At 42.7% G+C, this 17,495-nt stretch overlaps 1 protein-coding gene across 1 annotated transcript in view; it reads left to right on the top strand.

The window, feature by feature from the left end:
• The window catches only part of TRPC5 (transient receptor potential cation channel subfamily C member 5), a 68,431-nt gene that overhangs the window by 34,146 nt on the left and 16,790 nt on the right, over window positions 1-17,495 (top strand). The window contains exons 4-6 of the mRNA XM_075107247.1: window positions 1,656-1,795; window positions 5,811-6,133; window positions 10,655-10,850. Of these exons, the coding sequence (XP_074963348.1) occupies window positions 1,656-1,795; window positions 5,811-6,133; window positions 10,655-10,850 (659 nt within the window). The remainder of the gene's footprint in view (window positions 1-1,655; window positions 1,796-5,810; window positions 6,134-10,654; window positions 10,851-17,495) is intronic.

Genomic DNA, 17,495 nt, shown 5'->3' with positions numbered 1-17,495 from the left:
CCTCTTACAGCTGTCTGCTCTTCTTTTTGAGCTCCTTTGTTTTGGATAAATAGGGGTATTGTGGGACTGTTTATTAAATGGAGAAATTAGAACTGTTTCACCAGATTAAATGTTATTATTTAAGAAATATGTTCCGCTATAAAAGGAGAGAGAGAACAGACACACACAGCATTGCTGTAACTATAGTAACCAGCAATGATAACTCACTATAAATACAGCGTATGAGTTCTTCAACAGCCTCCTCTCCATTGATTTATTTCATTTTAAGTTTTTGTGTGCATGCAAAGATTTGGAGGCAGTTGTAATAAAATTACCTTATTGGCCTTGACATTATGCTTGCCTGACCATTGACCTGCTGGCTGGCAGCTGAAGAGCTAAGATTGATATTTGGATGTTTGCAGAAGTTCATTTCAACATTATCTGCTCTTCAGATTGAACTTTCAGGTCCTAAAACTTGAGTTGCAAGTAGTGTTTCAGTGACCACTGCAGCATCCTGCGGTTAGGTATGGGCAGCAATTTGGGTAACTATACTAGTAATGCACCTGGAGGTGCATATTTTGTTGGTTTGGTTTCCTTGTCACACTTGTTTCAGGTCTTCATTCAAGGATAATGCTGTAAAACTGGGTAATTGAAAATGTCTGGGGGCTGTAAAGGCATTCTCAGAAGCATGTAGGTGATGAAGGAGCCTGGCTGCCACTTGCTGTTTAATGGGAGTTAGGCTCACAAAAATACTTAAACAGTTCCCACAGTAAAGGGCATACAGTAAAGGGCATATAAGTTACTTAAAATTAGAATTGTGAGTTTAGCAGTTTGATAATGAACTTCAGAAGCTGCCCCTCACCCCTCCAGCTGCAAGGAGGTATAGTGAAGGTTAGCAAGTGCCAAAAATTGTTACCAGAAGGCATTTCAGAGGTGAGATGATGGGCTCTGGCCGTGTCCTCGGGAACAAATCTTCACCTCGCAAATCCCATAGCCATATTTGACATTAGGTGAGTCATTGCTGAGAGATGCGATGCCAGGCTGCAGTACCCTGTTTTCATGCTGAGTCCTGCCTTTTTTCACAAATAGTCCCTACGGGCGTTTTGTGCAGCAAGTTGCATAAATACAGTGACCGAGCCTAGAGAATGAATTCACTTCTTCCTTCTTTGGTGTGATATTTCCAGGTCAGGGAGGAAAAATACTGGCACACAGAAGCTGGTACTACTGTTGCATGTTCTGCAGAGAAGGTCAGGAAAAATCAGTACTGTCCAACTGAGCAATGAATTACTTATAGTTTGTATGAGAGCAGACAGTGTATTAAAAACTATACCAAATACAGTTGCTTAAATAGTTTATTCATGCAGGACCCATTTCATCCAAGCCAATTCACTCATATGAGTTATAATTAACGTATGTTTCAAGCAGTCTCCTTGTGTGTGTATATGGAGCCCTGTCTAGGAAACCTAGGTCTTTTTCATATCTCTCTAGACTACATTCCCCACAGAGTTGTAAAATGTCTCATAATCAGCAGTGTTATACTTTGGGGAAGACAGGAGGGATGAGACGTTTTTTCCAACCTGTTAATTTAGAATTGTCTTTTATCACATCAGATATACACAGTGCTTTAATGGCAAATAATACCTTGTCACGACCATGAACTCTCTTTCTTTCTACAGGTTTTATCTGGGGAGAAATCAAGGAAATGTGGGATGGTGGATTCAATGAGTATGTACATGACTGGTGGAATCTGATGGATTTTGCAATGAACTCCCTCTATCTTGCAACTATCTCCCTTAAAATTGTTGCCTACGTCAAGGTACAGTAACTTGGGAGAGAGAATTTGCAGCTTGCTTGTGACAACTGTAGTGCCCAGGGTAGAAACTATCAAAATTACAGATCAGAGATAATAGCTGCTTTTCAAGCAGTCCACTTTTGAAAAGCTTATGAAGGCTTATTAATTTGTTTGGAGAATGTCCTTCTTATCCTGACTCTGTGATTGAGACTGAAGTAGATTGTTCGGGCATTGGGTGGAAATTTCCCCACTTGCTCTCTGTTTTGTAGCTACTCAGTTGCCAAAGACACGTTTTGTTTTCCATACTGAGGCTGGACCTCTTTCACCAATGCTAGACATAGTGGAAACATGATTTTTAATAATATAGTAAAGGAAAACCAGGAACAGGGTTATCTGAAAACATCTACAGCCAAAATATATAACTATATTACTGTATTTATATGTAACTATATAACCTGTAGTCTTACAGATCTGTGCATTACTAAGCAGAAGTTTGTGAAAAGTCTACTGAGAAAAGCAAGCCTGCTAGTAGGAGGCTTCCAACTGGTATAAAGGAGTCAACTTATTCTCCTCAATACATAGTTTTAAACTATAGGCAAGGAAATGAAAAAGGAGCAAGCTGGAGCTTTAACATCATGTAGATTCTCCACTGTCATGTTCCATTTGTGGTGAGAATGCACATCAGAGCTCATCCTCGAAAGCACCTTCCACATATATAAACTTCTGATGCTCCCAGTTAGCATATGCATATGTTTTGAAGCCAGAGGATGGCCTGAAGCACTTTCCTTCTGTCTCTTTTTCAAAGACACAGACAAGACACAAATAGCCTCCTGCAAGCTTCCTTATGCAATGTCTCTCTCTGACTTCAGCTGGAGCTGCGTGCTTGGCCTGATTCTTTTCTTGGTATGAATCAGCAGTAACTTCACTACAGTTAGTGTAATTACACAGGTGTAAATCAAGTAACTGGAGTCTGCTGCTTGGCCGCTTACACGCTTTCCAGTTTTGCTGTGCTACTGTGTTGGTTTTGCCCTGGTAGAAGGGTACTGCTTCTTTTAGCCTGGCTCCTAATAACCAGGACAAGTGCGTCCCCAAAGCAACCTTGTTTAGTCCTACCCAAGCATGTATGCAGGCAGAGCTGGAAAGAGGAGAAAACTTCATAAAGCTCACTGACTCCAAAATGGCAAGGCTTTTCTAAAACGATCTTTAGCGAGCGGTCCTGCTATGGGGCCTTTTTAAAATCCAGAAGACTGCCTAGTGGTGAGTCAGTTTTTCAAAGGGAAAAGCTTTAAGATAGTTGCTGCTCCCTGAAGAGGCAGCTCTGCAACAGCATCAAAGCAGGAACAGATTAGGTCTTTTTAAATTCCAACATTCAGAACCAGTGAGGAAATTACAGACTTGAAAGGTTGGTCTTTAAACTGTGAGCAATACAACAAAAAAAAATGCTGGAAATCGTAAGATTCACAAACCAATCTGAAAGTCGTTCTTTCTCTTTCTCACACACAAATTACTAGAAGAGCTGTGCATCCACAGATTTATACAGGCACATACTGAGATTTAAACTCATAGCCAAACCACAGGTACAAAGGAAGTACAGCTTTGTTTATATACTCTGTAAGAACTACAGAAACTTACAGGCTGACTACAAAGACCTGTATGCCAGCACGCAAAAGAATGCTTACAGGAATATACCTGGCTGAATATAGATCAGACCCACTTAGATTAAACCTGGCTGATCTAAGGCCTGCTCCTGACAAGGACCAATGTCAGATAATTTTGAGAGGTGCATAAAATCTTACATAGAAGTCGATCGGAACCAGCATGCTCACAGAGTTCCTTTCTGACCTATGTCTCTTAGAGGTTGCAGTACGCTCTGAAACATGAGGATTTATAACATTGGTAATGGCTTCAAAACCTTTTGCAACACGACTTGTAAAGGTTTTTGTTATTTATAGAACAGCCCCGAGCTGGAAAAGGCTGGTATATATGCCAATATACCATATTCTAACACTTCTTAGAACTTCGAAGTATTACACAGACATTTAGATTTCTGCCAAATATCAGAAAAATAAATTGCGTACTGACACTAATGTTTTCCATTCTTGTTTTTATGTGGAGGCTTTTTTTTTCCTTGATTTGACTGGTTCCAAGACCTGGCCCTAATCTTGTCCAATACCAGCAAAATCTTCAGGCTAATTATAGGGTAAAAATACTTTCTTAATCGGTTTTCATTTGCTGCATTGAATTATCATGTAATGAGGAAGGGTAAATATGACTGCCTGGTGTAACTTATTCATACTACTCTGTGTACATCTCTGCTGTGTTCCATCTTCTGATGCCTAACTCAAACAACTCCAGCCTTCCCAGATACCCAGCTTCATTAGATACCTTCTAAATCTTCTGTTTCTCTCTTACCTGTGATGCTAGGCTGCTCTGAAGAGACTACTGTTTTCTAAGCAAGGATAAATGATCAGTTTATAAAGGGCCAAAATACGACCCAAACAAGTTGCTTTAAAAATAGATGTGAGATGAAGATGACCTTTTCACATACCTTTACATGCAGTCTGTTCTAAACCCTAGCAGAGAGCCCTGGGCTGCTGTGGCCAGCCAGCACGCAGAAGAGAATTACGAACAGCTGTGCAAATCTGCTCTCTAGGCCAGGGAGGCTTTCTGATCACAACCGTCCGCCCCCACGGCTGGATATTGGCAGAAAGTTCACATGTCTCCCTGTTCGTGAACATTTTAAGACCCGTCTAAATCAAGTTAACGGACTCAGGCCATGATGTTCATGTCATAAAGACCAGTTTGGAAATATCAGAAGCTATCAGAGGTCATGCTGAAATGCCTTTGTATCATGTCTCAGCTCCTTCATACAGAGAAATAGTTGAAATACCAACTTGCTTTTAACTGTGTTCTTGAAAAAATTGTGAGCTCATGTGTTGGACCTTCAGATTTAACTGGAAAGTCCCTGCAAACTCATCTGTCAGAATGATATTTCCTTTTAAAAGGCACTAAAATTATTTTAGGAATCCTGAACGCCCTGGCTACACTATTAGCTGTATTATTCTAAGCACATTGTTGCCTTTTTATACATGGTAAATGAGCAGAGACAAATGTTAAAAGGACAATTATTCCTTGATCTTAAAATGTCTTTGGCTCCATTCTGTTGCGCCAGTGTAGTTAAGCCAGAGTATAACATTTATACAGCCAGCTCTTTTGTGTTACCCGTTTGCATCTGGCTGCACTTTGCTCAGAAAATGCTTCTGCTTTTACAGTTACATTACAAACCAAGTTAATGTTATAATTGGTGCACTCAAATGAATCCAGTGTTTCAGCTGTAATTATGACCTCTGCTTTAGCAACTCTCCTAAAATTGCCATGACAAATTAACTAATAAGAAAATTAATATGAAGAAAGCGTTTTGGTTCTGGGCTGTTGGCACTTTTTTTGAGATTACTAGAGAAGGAAAGCATCCACTTCTTAGGCTCAGTAGTTCGTTGCTTTCCTTCTTCCCTCGCTTCTCCCTCCCTCACATTCTTCCTGGAGTGTGCAGTGTTTGGAATGTACAGTCGTATTTAGGAGGAAAAAGGAAAAAGTTTAATTGGAGATTTCCGCCCTGAACCTGCTAAAGGGCAGTTTGAACCCCTTTAAATGTTGAAAGAGAAGTTAGACCTGAAGAGCCCACAAGCAGTGAACTCAAAGTTCAAAAGGCCTGTTTCTAAATTTAGGCTAAGAACAGCCAATACACCAGAAGCCTCTAAAGAAAAGATGGTCCCACAACTCTCCATCTCAGGGGGTCATAATCTAGTAGGGAGAGTTCGTTAGAAGGCATCATTAAACCTAAGTCTCTGCCCGGATCAAGTCAGCTTCAATCCTGAATCCTGAAGTCGCTGAGACTTAGTAGTTTAAAAGTACTTCTTGTGCCACCAGTACCTGGTTAGTATTTACATGTGAAGCACCAGTATTAGCAAGTGTGGCTTTTTGAGTTATCTCAGAGTAATTGCAACATAATTCACTTTTATACCCTTGTTATGTCTTTCAGTATAATGGTTCTCGTCCAAGGGAGGAATGGGAAATGTGGCACCCGACTCTCATTGCAGAAGCCCTCTTCGCAATATCCAATATTTTAAGTTCCTTGCGTCTCATATCCCTGTTTACAGCAAATTCACACCTGGGACCCTTGCAGATTTCTCTGGGACGCATGCTGCTAGACATCCTTAAATTCCTTTTTATCTACTGTCTGGTGCTTCTGGCTTTTGCCAATGGACTGAACCAGCTTTATTTTTATTATGAGACCAGTGCCTCGGAGGAACCCAACAACTGCAAGGGGATCCGATGTGAGAAACAGAACAATGCCTTCTCCACGTAAGACATCCTTTCCGTTCTGTTTTTAAGGTTGACTTCCACTGTCCCCTGTCTTACCTGCTTTGGCCTGTTCTGTCACTGCACTGAAAGTGCCTTTATTTATTCATTCGCAAATACCAGGTGAGCTGGTTGCCTGTGCAGGAGAGGAGTGAGTTAACTGGGGCAGACATTCTGCTGAGCTGTGCTGTCAGAAAGATTCTTACTTAGATTTGGAAGTCAGAGACAATCATTTTAGTTCTGGACCAAAGAGTCTCCCTACATGATCCTGCAACTTAAATTTTATTATGGCTGTGTACAATTTCGGTATATTTGAGAAAGCAAGTATCCTTTTGCCACAGTAATTGTTTTGTCTGATTCAGGAGGAAAGGAGGGGAAGCTAAACAAAATGTAGAAAACAAGGGATAAACCTATGGAAAAAAAAAGGTATTAATAAATAATGTGATACAGCACCAACAATCTCACCTAGGCCATTTTCATGCATACATGATGTTGCAGGCTTCTCTTGCAGTGGGGTGAGACTAAAATCCCAGCAAAATCCTTTTTGCTGGAAATGCTGGTACTTTCCTGAGATGTTGGCATGGAAATTGCTGTGATGACAGCTGGCAGGGTTGAAAGAGATAGCACATGCTGAAAAATAACATGAATTGTCTTTCTGGTGTATTTGTTTTAATTACTAATAGTGGAAATAATTATAATAATCAGCCCCCACCCAATTGTTCTTGCTGCTTGCACAGTACTTAAAACACAATGGGAAGAGAAATAAATAAAGCACGGACTAGAAAAAGGCCTACGCCCTGCAAACAAGCAAAACAAAACTGTTGTCCACCACTTCATGCTAAATTAAATAAAACTTGTCATAATGCCCAATAATTCTCCACCCTTCCTCAGCTGAAGGCTCGAGGTTAAGAAAGGATTTGTGACATATTTGCACTGTTACCAAAAGCAGATGATTGCTGAGGCCCCATGACTAGGTTGGAAGAGGAAAGGCTCCAACATCGTCCTGGGGGCTGCCTCCTTAAAAGAAGTGGGGGGATTTCCTTGGCATAGAGTCCAGCCTTACAAGAGCATCATGACCTGGTCGACCACTGTATAGCAGGAACACCACAGGCTTGATTAATTTTCTCATTAAACCCATCTATATCTGGAGGAAGTGAATGGAATTGCACTGTGCTAATGAAAAACAGAATTAAAGACTTCAGTCTTTTTTTCTACTTTAATTGCTTCGCATGCCCCAGAAATTTGTTGTGCTGCCCTTGCAAAGGAACTAAATAACAAATACTATCTATTCCTTGATCTACGTCCATATTGATGCAGCAGCTTTGGCAAGCGCTATGTTTGTTAAGCGGCAACTTCTAGCTTGTGAACGGGCAAACCCACAAAGTTCAGGACTTGAGCGTGCCTTTCCCTGACGCTACAGTGAACAGATGTATTGAGTCCTGTATTCTGGTTTGGACCTGTCTCCATTGCAAACCAGTTGTTTTACAGATTTCACTGTCAGCAGGTTAGTGGAGAAAACAGCAGGATTTGACTAAAGGAAAAGAGTGTTGGGTCAGCAGGAGAAAAAAAGATCCTCAAGTCTGTAAGAAGGTGTAATATCTTGGGAACTAGAAACGATATAGAACCGCTTAACAGAAAGCGTGCAGATCAGCTTAAATACAGACCACAATTTCTCCCACCCTAACATTCAGCTTAAACCCCCTACCAAGGAGAATGTAGCACAGAAAGGAAATTGAGGGGGCTCAGCCTTTGTGGCAGAGGTTTGTTTAAAACAAAATCGCGGTGGGAGGGGATCCATTAGGATTGAGGTCTCCTGGCAGGGGGCAGAATGCTCCGCAGTTACTTTTTGTCTGAGGCTTGCTTAAGAAATTTATTTAACATGTTCTTAAAAGTTTAAATAGTCGTTATTAACACCCCCAGTACAAGCTGACATTTGGCCCTTGAGCAGATGCACAGCATGAGTGAGCAACCTGCAAAACGGAAAATTATACTGTTGGGCTGGGGAGAGCAAGCATGGCTGGAGTGAATTCAAGTCAGAGCTGGTGTTACCTCAAGTTTGCTCATAGTTCATCCCTAATGAAAGAATAAATGTAGAAAGCTTTCAATCAGTACCCTTTCATTCCTACCGGCATTTCTAGGCAGTCGCACAATAAGATCTAATTTTGTAAGGGAAGAAAAAGCAGGACGCCACTCGTGTTTGTACAGCGTGTTTAAAATGTGACACCTATTTATTGGTACATTATTTCCTATTACTCCCAAAGGATGGGTTTAATTTTTTGTGGTGAAGAAATTTTCTGCATCGCAAACACAGATCATGGAAAAGTAATATTCCTTTGTGACAGCAATGAGGTGAAATCATGAATAATTTAAGGTTTTATGCTTTGGCCTCACCATCCCTTAGAAAGCAGTGTGTCTCCTGCTTAGGCAGACAATTTGAAAATATGTTTATCACTGTGGTTCTCACAGCTGACGGAGGGAGAAGAGAGAGAGGAAGAGGAGAAAGGGGTGGAAGAAGTCACACCTTACTGCCTGCTGTGTCATCCTCAGTGGAGGGTCACGCTGACCACTGGGACCATTGCTCCAGGGACTGCAGGAGGGTTCCTGTGGCGGAGGGGGGGCAGCTGCTTGCTCTGAGCTGCTGTGGAGAGTGGTGGAGCTTTGAGGTTTCTCCCGTTTGCTTAAGATCCAAAATATACTCGGCAGGAGGGGATAGGCTCTCTATCACAATTCCCAAAATTCTTTTTTTTAAACCTGCTTCTCTGAAGCAGTGTGAGCCCCACCTGCAACACTTACTGTGAGAAGAGACTGTGGTTCTGGTGCAGAGGAAAGAGTAACTAAGCTTTACTTCTATGCAAAGCTGCAGAAACCAGTTGCTGTCTTTTTCAAGGGTACATGTCCAGTTGTAAATATATTGGCCTTAGCCTGGGCCCAAATTACACTCCTGTGAATTCAGAGCAATGCACCAATCACTTCTAAGACCGATTTCAGTTTCATGACAGGAACCTCTGTCTACCCTGAGCCTACAGCCTAATCAGTACTTTTACTGCTAATAGTTAAAATAAGTTAAAAGATGGCTAACACTCCACCATTTTTAGTAGAGAAATGCTTGCCATTCTTTAGTTAATCCTTATTTTACCACCTCACTTATTTAATAAATGTGGCAGCCTGACTTTTAAGAGAAAGGATTTTTACTTCAAAGAGTCTTTATAATTTTGGCTGATGAAAAACGTAAGATAAGTCTCCAAAACATAAAGAAATTAAAACCCCATATAAAGCACAGGAGTACATGTAGAATAGATGCCTGGAGAAGCCGCGAGAACAGATTCATGGTATGTCAAGTAAAGTATCTGAATTATTTGTATTGATTTTTCCAGTAGGAGCATTTGAAAATACCTACTGACCTCAGGCCAAAATGGAAACTCTTAAACAGGCATATAAATGTCGCTTTTTGATGATATAAATGCCATATTTTGGAAAGCCAAAACAAAGATGCTCAAGTAGAGCAATTATTTAGATTGCTGATTATGTATTTGACGTGATTGCGAAAGGTCACTTGTCTCTGGCTGAAGCAAATAGAAACCTGGGATGATCTCATCAGCTGTAAAGCACAGTGAGGTCAGGTCTAGTTCATCTCTGGAAGGAAGACTTCAAAAGAAGAAAACCTGTGTCCAGCTGAATTAATGTGATGACTCTCTTTCATCTGAGTCATTACTGATCAATTGTTGCTGCATGCTATTGAGAGCACCGCACTGGGGTGGGTGGGAGCTGCTGCGCAAACAAGCCATAGCGAGCAGCGTTTCTGGCCGAGTGCATTGCTAACAGAGCGGGTCTTAGCACACCGGCCTGGTTCACTTGCAGCCAAAGTAATTGCAAGCTCTCAGCCTATATTAGAGCAAAAGGTGCAAGTGGACGTGATTTCTCACATCTCCTACCTCGTGGTGCCTCATTGTTGTGTGCTGTTTAACTACCATGGTCATGCTGTACTTGGGGATGGGTTCCCTGAACGTTGAGTCTGCAGACATGTTAATGATGCAGGCACCAATTAAACTTGTATCTATAGATATATATAGATATAGACTTTGTAGACATAGACTATATAGATATAGACTATATAGATATAGACTTTGTATCTATAGTTAACAGCAGTACCACAACGCGGCAATTTTAGTCAGAGGGGATATATTGTGGCTGTTCTTTGCATGCATGTAGAGTGGGAAAGGGAGCCTTGGGTTCCTTCAGGACAGTTAGGCTCCTTGCATCTCACAAGGAAGTGGACAGGGCTCTCGGACAGGTAGCAAACGTTGTTGATGTGACCCGTGTCTCTCATGCATTGGCCAATGGGTCACTGTGGCTGGAGTGCAGACTGCCTCCCGGGGAGAGTAAACAGCTGTACTGAGCAGCTGCTCTGTGGTGCCCCAGGCTCCCGGTGTCTATGCGTTCCCTACCTGAACGCTGCCTGAACCAGGCATTGCTTTCCATTCCCCAGAGTCAGGTAGCCAAGTAAAAATCTGGTTTTCTTTGCAGACTTTTCGAGACCCTCCAGTCACTCTTCTGGTCTGTGTTCGGTCTGCTGAATCTCTACGTCACCAACGTGAAAGCCAGACATGAGTTCACAGAATTCGTTGGGGCCACTATGTTTGGGACCTACAACGTCATCTCCCTTGTTGTGCTGCTGAACATGCTCATAGCCATGATGAACAACTCCTACCAGCTCATTGCCGTGAGTTATCTCATTTGCTCTCTTTTTTGCTTTTATTTTTCTCCATGTGCCTCATCTGCTTGGCTTATAGCAAGTGTATATCTTCTGGGAGGCTGGAGACTGCTGCCCCCAGTTTTTGACAGCAGATAGTTGGGATTTCTATTCACTAGCCTGAATCACGTTTGCAGAGGAGGTTTTTGCTCTATGTAATGTTTCTTAGCTGGAAAAGGCTTATCAGCTGTGATCTGCCCTTGTCTTCTCCTGTAGAGTAACCTCACTGATCACCTTGTCATTAGCAGCTGATTTACTTTCTAGCAGAGAGGGTATATAAAGGGAGGCTTTCCCACTGCTTCCTGATACTTGGTTTTAACTTGGGGTGTGGGATGGGTGTTGTGTATTTTTTTTCTCTCTCCTATTACTGTTTTCTCATTTGAAACCATGTGTGTCAGGAGCCCAGACCTGTAATTTCTTATTCCACAGTCTTCCCACTGAAATGAGATCATTTCCATCTGTAACACCAGCCAGTCTCCTGGCAGCTGACTCTCTAGACCCATAATCTCAGATTCCTGAGTAACCTCAACTGCAGGATGGATCTGAGCTGAGGCAGCTCAGGGCTGCCAGTTGGCTCTAGAGGCAGTTTCAAACTTAACTTTATCTTCATTTGAATGTTCAAAACTGGTCTCTCTACCCTAATCTTATTCTGTGTACCTAAAAGCCAATCTGTACACTGATGATTAAATTTGTCAAGAGATTGAAAACTAAAGCAGCGTGGCTCTGCATTTTAAGGCTCCTCAGGTAAACTACACCGAAACAGTATGGAAGGAAAGTAAATCTTCTGTGCACAGTACTTGAGGTAAACCAGTGCGCAGTTACTCTCCAGTTCTGATGCCTAACATGATAGCTTTAGAGATAGCGAGGTGATGAAGTGTTACATCATCTGCGAACAGCAACAGGAGTTAGGAAAGTCATTTATGTCCTCAGCTGGTCACTCAGAAGTACAGAGAGAGGCTTCCTTCTCTGCTTTGGATGACTCTTGGATTTACTCTAGAAGATAGAGGATAAAACAGAGGGGAAAAAAAAAGAACCAGCACCAGCTCTCCTACTATTTTCACTCCCAACTTCCTGGACAAACCTCTGAGGAAGTGTACGGGTGAGCTCCTTTCCTGGCTAAAGTACACAGAGGAGAGTATTGAGTTGTCTGCTTGAACAGGTTCCACAACTGCTGTTAATCATCTGCTGATTCAAGTGGCTCCTAAATTTAGTTACGTGGTCAAACAGAGCACAGACCCAGTCAAATCGGTGATAGTTTTGGACATCTGATCTTTATCACGTTAAAAAGTGTGAGAAAAACTGGACCACTGACCTTCCAAATGAGCAGAAAAGCAGCTTATCACGAAGACATCTTTATCAGTCTGCTTTATCAGTCTGTTTCAATGCTTTAAGTGCTTTCTCTTTGTTCAGTGCTACTCCTCACATTCCAGGGAGACTGGAATGAGGGGCAGAAAACAAAGATACTCTCCGTGGCCATTTTTTCCCTTTCTTTATTGTCATCAAATAGGCTTGTCACTGACACAAAGCCCGAACCTAAGATTGGCATAAGACTAGCAGATTTTGCTATTCTTAGAATACAAACCACTCATCATTCTTTTCCCTGAATAATTTGAGTGATGCAATGACATGTTACAAACAACGCCACATGACTTAGAGAGACCCATCATAACAATTAACTGGAGTGAGTGGTCCAGAGCAGACTGTTGTATTCATATTTTTGTATATGGAGCAGCTGGGAACAGTGAAAGTATGCTTGGGAGAGACCTGAGGGTAAAGGACTGAATGCACCGGATAACCTAGGCGCGCAGCGTGAACCCCCTACTCAGAATTACAGTGGAAATGCTACAGGATACTTCTTTGTCACGTAAGCTGTCACATTGCAATTGCTACTGAGAGCAGCGACATCTCTTGGGAAGGCAAGAGGCCCTCGCTTCCAGCCTCTTCTGGTGCAGTGCATGCAGCTTGTTTTTGGAAGCTAATATATCTGCATGCTCACAGCGTTCTCTCAGGGACAAGTTTTCTTCATGTGTCTTCTAAGGGCAAACATCAATTAATCTCTTCCCTGAAGAAAACAACTCATTAATAAATGCTGAGCTTTACAACTGTGGGTCATTTTTTAACCTCCTGTAAACAGATCCACCCCTTTCTGAATCACGGTAGGCTGGTTGCTAGACTGGGCATTTCTTCCTCCTGTATTTATATTACATGGAATTCACATGGAATGACAGCATTCCAGGGAAGGAGGAAGGGAAAGGACCAAGAAGCCCTTGGTGTGGGGTGGAGGTCATCTTCTCAAATATATCAGTAGGAAATCTTGTGCCATGTGCAGGACTTTGCAGAGAAATAAAATCAGCTAGACGTCAGGGATAAGAGCGCATCTCTGCTTGTTGATTTATCTGCAGTGGAGTGGTCAGGACATCTTCATTAATTCCACTTGTTAATGAGCCAGTGGCACTGCTGCAGAGCAAACAGTCTTTCTCCCTTCCTTTCTCCCATTTGTAGCAGTTATTCTTCAGGTTAGATGTTCTCCAGTGTCTCATATATGTATATATGAATTTCTGCTGTCAGGTTAGAGAAAGGAGAATCTAGGCTGCCCTTTCTTCGCTCTTCATTGTCTCTCCCCAGTGTGGGGGTTAGGGCTTGATAGTTAATTAAGCACTGTAGGCACACAGCATGAAACCACAGGGTATCTGTTGAAGACAGAGCAAGGCAAGCAAAGAGTAAAACCTCCACACAGCTTTGAGTGATTCCTGACTCACAGAAGGAAGAATTTTTCTGCCATAATTTTGTTGGGTTTTTTTACTAAGCTATTTCAGACTTCAATAAATACATTCTTCTAGGAGTACCCTGAAGCAGTTTCAATATTGATTTTTTCATACAGCCCATTTTTCTCTTTTGCCAAACCATTGTCAGGAGGTGGTTCTGGGACACGCTATGTTTCACCAACAAAGCAAGCAAAATCCAAACGCACACCAAAATTTCCATACACATCGCGCTGTTTCAATATGCGAAGATCAGAATGTTCTATACAAGCAGCACGGAATGCAAGTGGGTGTTATGCCCTGCCAGGTCTCTCGTCCTGGGACCTTCCCAGGTGTGACAGAAATACCATCACCTGATGAATAGAAGAGGAATATGTCATGATGACAAGAGGAAGGACAATGGAACTTATCTGGGAGTAGCCAGGTGGCTCCATCATGCCTAAGTGGCAGAAAGTAACAGAGTGGGTAATGAGGATGCTTTGTGACAGGCTATTTCTCATAGGATTGCCACTTGGCTGCATCCGAAGTTACACAGTCCTTCTGCCAGATTGTAGTTTTTTCAAAACAACATGATAGTGGGTGTTACTGGGGCTCCTGGGGTGCAGGTGCACTTTGGCCTTTCTGGTGCCCTAGGGTGCAGGTGTGTTTTGCAGGGAACTAACAATCCACGCATATTTTCTGAAAGCATGTTTCTTATGGACACATCCGTGATATTCTGGGAAGTCATGCAGGAATTAGACACTGGAACTGTACCAACAGTTCTGACTCTGCAGTCGCAGGAGCAATGGGAAGCAAGATCGATGGAGGAACAGCAACTAAGACCCATTTGCAGCAGGAAAACCGCAGAGCTGTGAACTCGTAATCTGAGTTCCAGGTGAGTTAGAGCAATAAGTGGCACGCAACAGCACCGTGGCACTAGGCATCCCACTGACATATTAAGGAGAGATGTAAGCACTCGCAGGCTTCAGATGTTTTAGGAAAGCACAACGATGCTTAATACCTCAGGGATAGCATCACACTAAAGTAGGTCTGAGAAAAATTACCTCTAACTACTGTGCATGAAAGTGAAGGTGTTACAGCTTCAAGTGTGTAATACATGGCGTAAGCGTGAGGTTGGACTAATGACTTCATTCTAGCAGCGTGTATTAAGTTACAAAATTGTTTTGTGTATTGTATTATGTATCCTCCTGTTGGTTTGTGTGTCTATTATTTCAAGCTAGTCCATCTCAGACAGCTGTTACTGCAACAGGCAGCTGCATGTTTACTTTTTTTAAGCGTATATCTGAGAGTAGAGTGTATGACCAAACTGAAGCATAGCTGCCAGTGTTCGGATTGAAGAAATTAGGGCATTGGGCGCCAAACTAGGAGTGCAGCTTTAAATGATGGAATGAAATAGAGTGTATTAGCACATATTGTGGAGGACAAGAATGAAAATGATAAATATTTTGCATAGCAAAACAAAAGCTGTAGAGTAAACAGAAACAGTTGGTACGTGCAGCTAAAAATAAGTGATTCAGGAAATTTTGACTTGAAGTGTAGGGATGTTGTGCATGGAATTTTCTGATTTTTTGCAGAGTAGAGGGCTTAAAAATTAAAGCGCAGGGGGATAACAAGATTTTTCAGCTCCCTATTACATTGTTTCCAAGATGACCTTGAATTTCCCTCAGGAAGTAGTATCAAACTTTTCTTGATCTACAAAGAACAAGAATTCCTCTAGTTTTCTGCGCCAATTGAACTCCCTCAGCACCATGGCAGAAATTGCTACCCAGTTTAATTCACAACAGCAGCAGAAATTCTCTTCCCCACTGTGATCTGCGACCCTTAGGACTGTCAAAAAAATGTTGCACCTCCTCTGCTCACATGACCTGCACAGTTATTACTCGGTGGTTTTGCTAAGGAAGAATTTTACAAATCAATAAACTTAGTTCAAGATACACAGCTGGACAGTCCCTGCATGTGGCAGGTTTTGGGGTGGTAGATTGGCCCACTGTAGAGGTAAGGCCAGCTCGAAAGCCTGGACTGAAATCTAAGCTATTGTAAAGCATCAGGAAGTGTTCATCTCACAAGCCCCATTTCAGAACCATTAATTTGAATTTCTCAGGAGAAATTGAGATGTGTTTGGTTTTTAACTCTGTCGTACAGCAGGAAATGAAATTATGCTCTTGTTATACTCTTGTTGCCAGTGTGAGCTGGGATTAATGTCTCTTGAAGCTTTTTATGGTGTAGCAAAACAACTAGGCTCTGGAAAGGGGATTAAATGGCGGCTCTTTGGTTTGCCAGCTGAATGAAATATCACTGTTTGTCCCCTGGTTTTATGGCCCTCAGGGGCGCCAGCTGACCACCACACACATCCTGCTGGTCCCTGCCCGTGTGCACACCCCGTGTTCTGGGTGCAGGTAATACACGCAAGTCTTTTCTTCATTCTACAATATAACTGTAATTACCCAAATCTCAGTTACTGCGCTCCCAAAACTCATCCATGTCATTAGTAATAATTAATTGAAATCACAAATTCTCCTGAACTTACTCAGTGCCTTTTGTGACATTTGGACAGGCAGATTTCTGTTACATTTCCCTAGTGTGACACGCGTGAAGAAATGCTGGACCCCTGCTCTCTGCTTCCCTCCTGGGTAGCTGTAGCACATCTCTAGAGGAGCGGAATCAATTCCCAAGGCTGGGTGCTCTCTCTGGAGCTTGTGACTGGACGTGGGGGACTCCCAGCAGATTTTTATTTGAAAGTGAAGGGAAATACGTTGCAGCCATGGTGTGCATGATGCTACCATACAGCGAGAGGCCTGTGTGTGAAAGTAGCCCTGGAGCCTGGCTCTAGACTGGCAGGCAGCTTAATTGCTTTTTGTTAGCAAGCTAAAGTATTCATTTGAAGGTGTAGAACTGTTTGTCTTTTTGCTGGCTTTGGCCTAATTACATATAACCCATGGACTTGAATCAAGTTGTTAATATTCATCTGGTGTTTGCAAGAGCCTCTAAATGGAAGCACTTGATGTGCTCCGACTTCATATGCTGCATCCTTCTTCTGTTGTTAGGCTAGACAAAGCTAATTCTCCATCCTAGGGCCCAATCCTGCACACCCATGCTCATACAAGTATTGTCAGCAGGATGAGGAGGTTAATCCTTTCTGTTGTTTTTAATCTTTGAAAACCCAGATATTATTCTGACCCTGTGCACTGGGAAACCACCCTCAAGGACAAGGGAGCAGAACAGAGCTGGCAGATCTTTAAGGATGCTTTCCATAGAGCGCAAGAGCTCTCAATCCCCAGGTGTAAGAAATCAGACAAGGAAGGCAAGAGACCAGCGTGGCTCAGTCGAGACCTGCTGGCCAAACTAACGGGCAAGAAGGAACTGCACAGGCAGGGGAAGCAGGGACAGGTACCCTGGGAAGAGTACAGGGACACTGCCCGGTTGTGTAGGGACGGGGTCAGGTGGGCCAAGGTGTGGATGGAGCTGGACTTGGCAAAGGGTGCAAAGAAGAGTAAGAAGGGCTTCTACAGGTACGTCAGCCAGAAGAGGAAGGTCAAAGGAAGCGTACCTCCCCCGCGGGCCAGACTGGCAAAGTGGTAACAACGGATGAGAAGGCAGCTGAGGTACTCAACAACCTTTTTGCCTCAGTCTTCACTGGCAGCCTCTTCCCACACGTCTCGAGTGGATGGACCGCAAGGCAGGGACTGGGGGAGCAACGTCCCTCCCGCTGTCAGAGAAGACCAGGTTCGTCACCACCTGAGGAACCCGAACATACAGAATTCTCTGGGACCTGACAAGATGCATCCAGAGGCCTGTGGGAATTGGCAGATGTAGTTGCCGAGCCACATTCCGTGAGATTTGAAGTCATGGCAGT

Source organism: Phalacrocorax aristotelis, chromosome 11 (genome assembly GCF_949628215.1).
Source record: "Phalacrocorax aristotelis chromosome 11, bGulAri2.1, whole genome shotgun sequence".
NCBI classification, from domain to species: Eukaryota; Metazoa; Chordata; class Aves; order Suliformes; family Phalacrocoracidae; genus Phalacrocorax; species Phalacrocorax aristotelis.
This window is presented reverse-complemented; position numbering and strand designations above follow the sequence as displayed.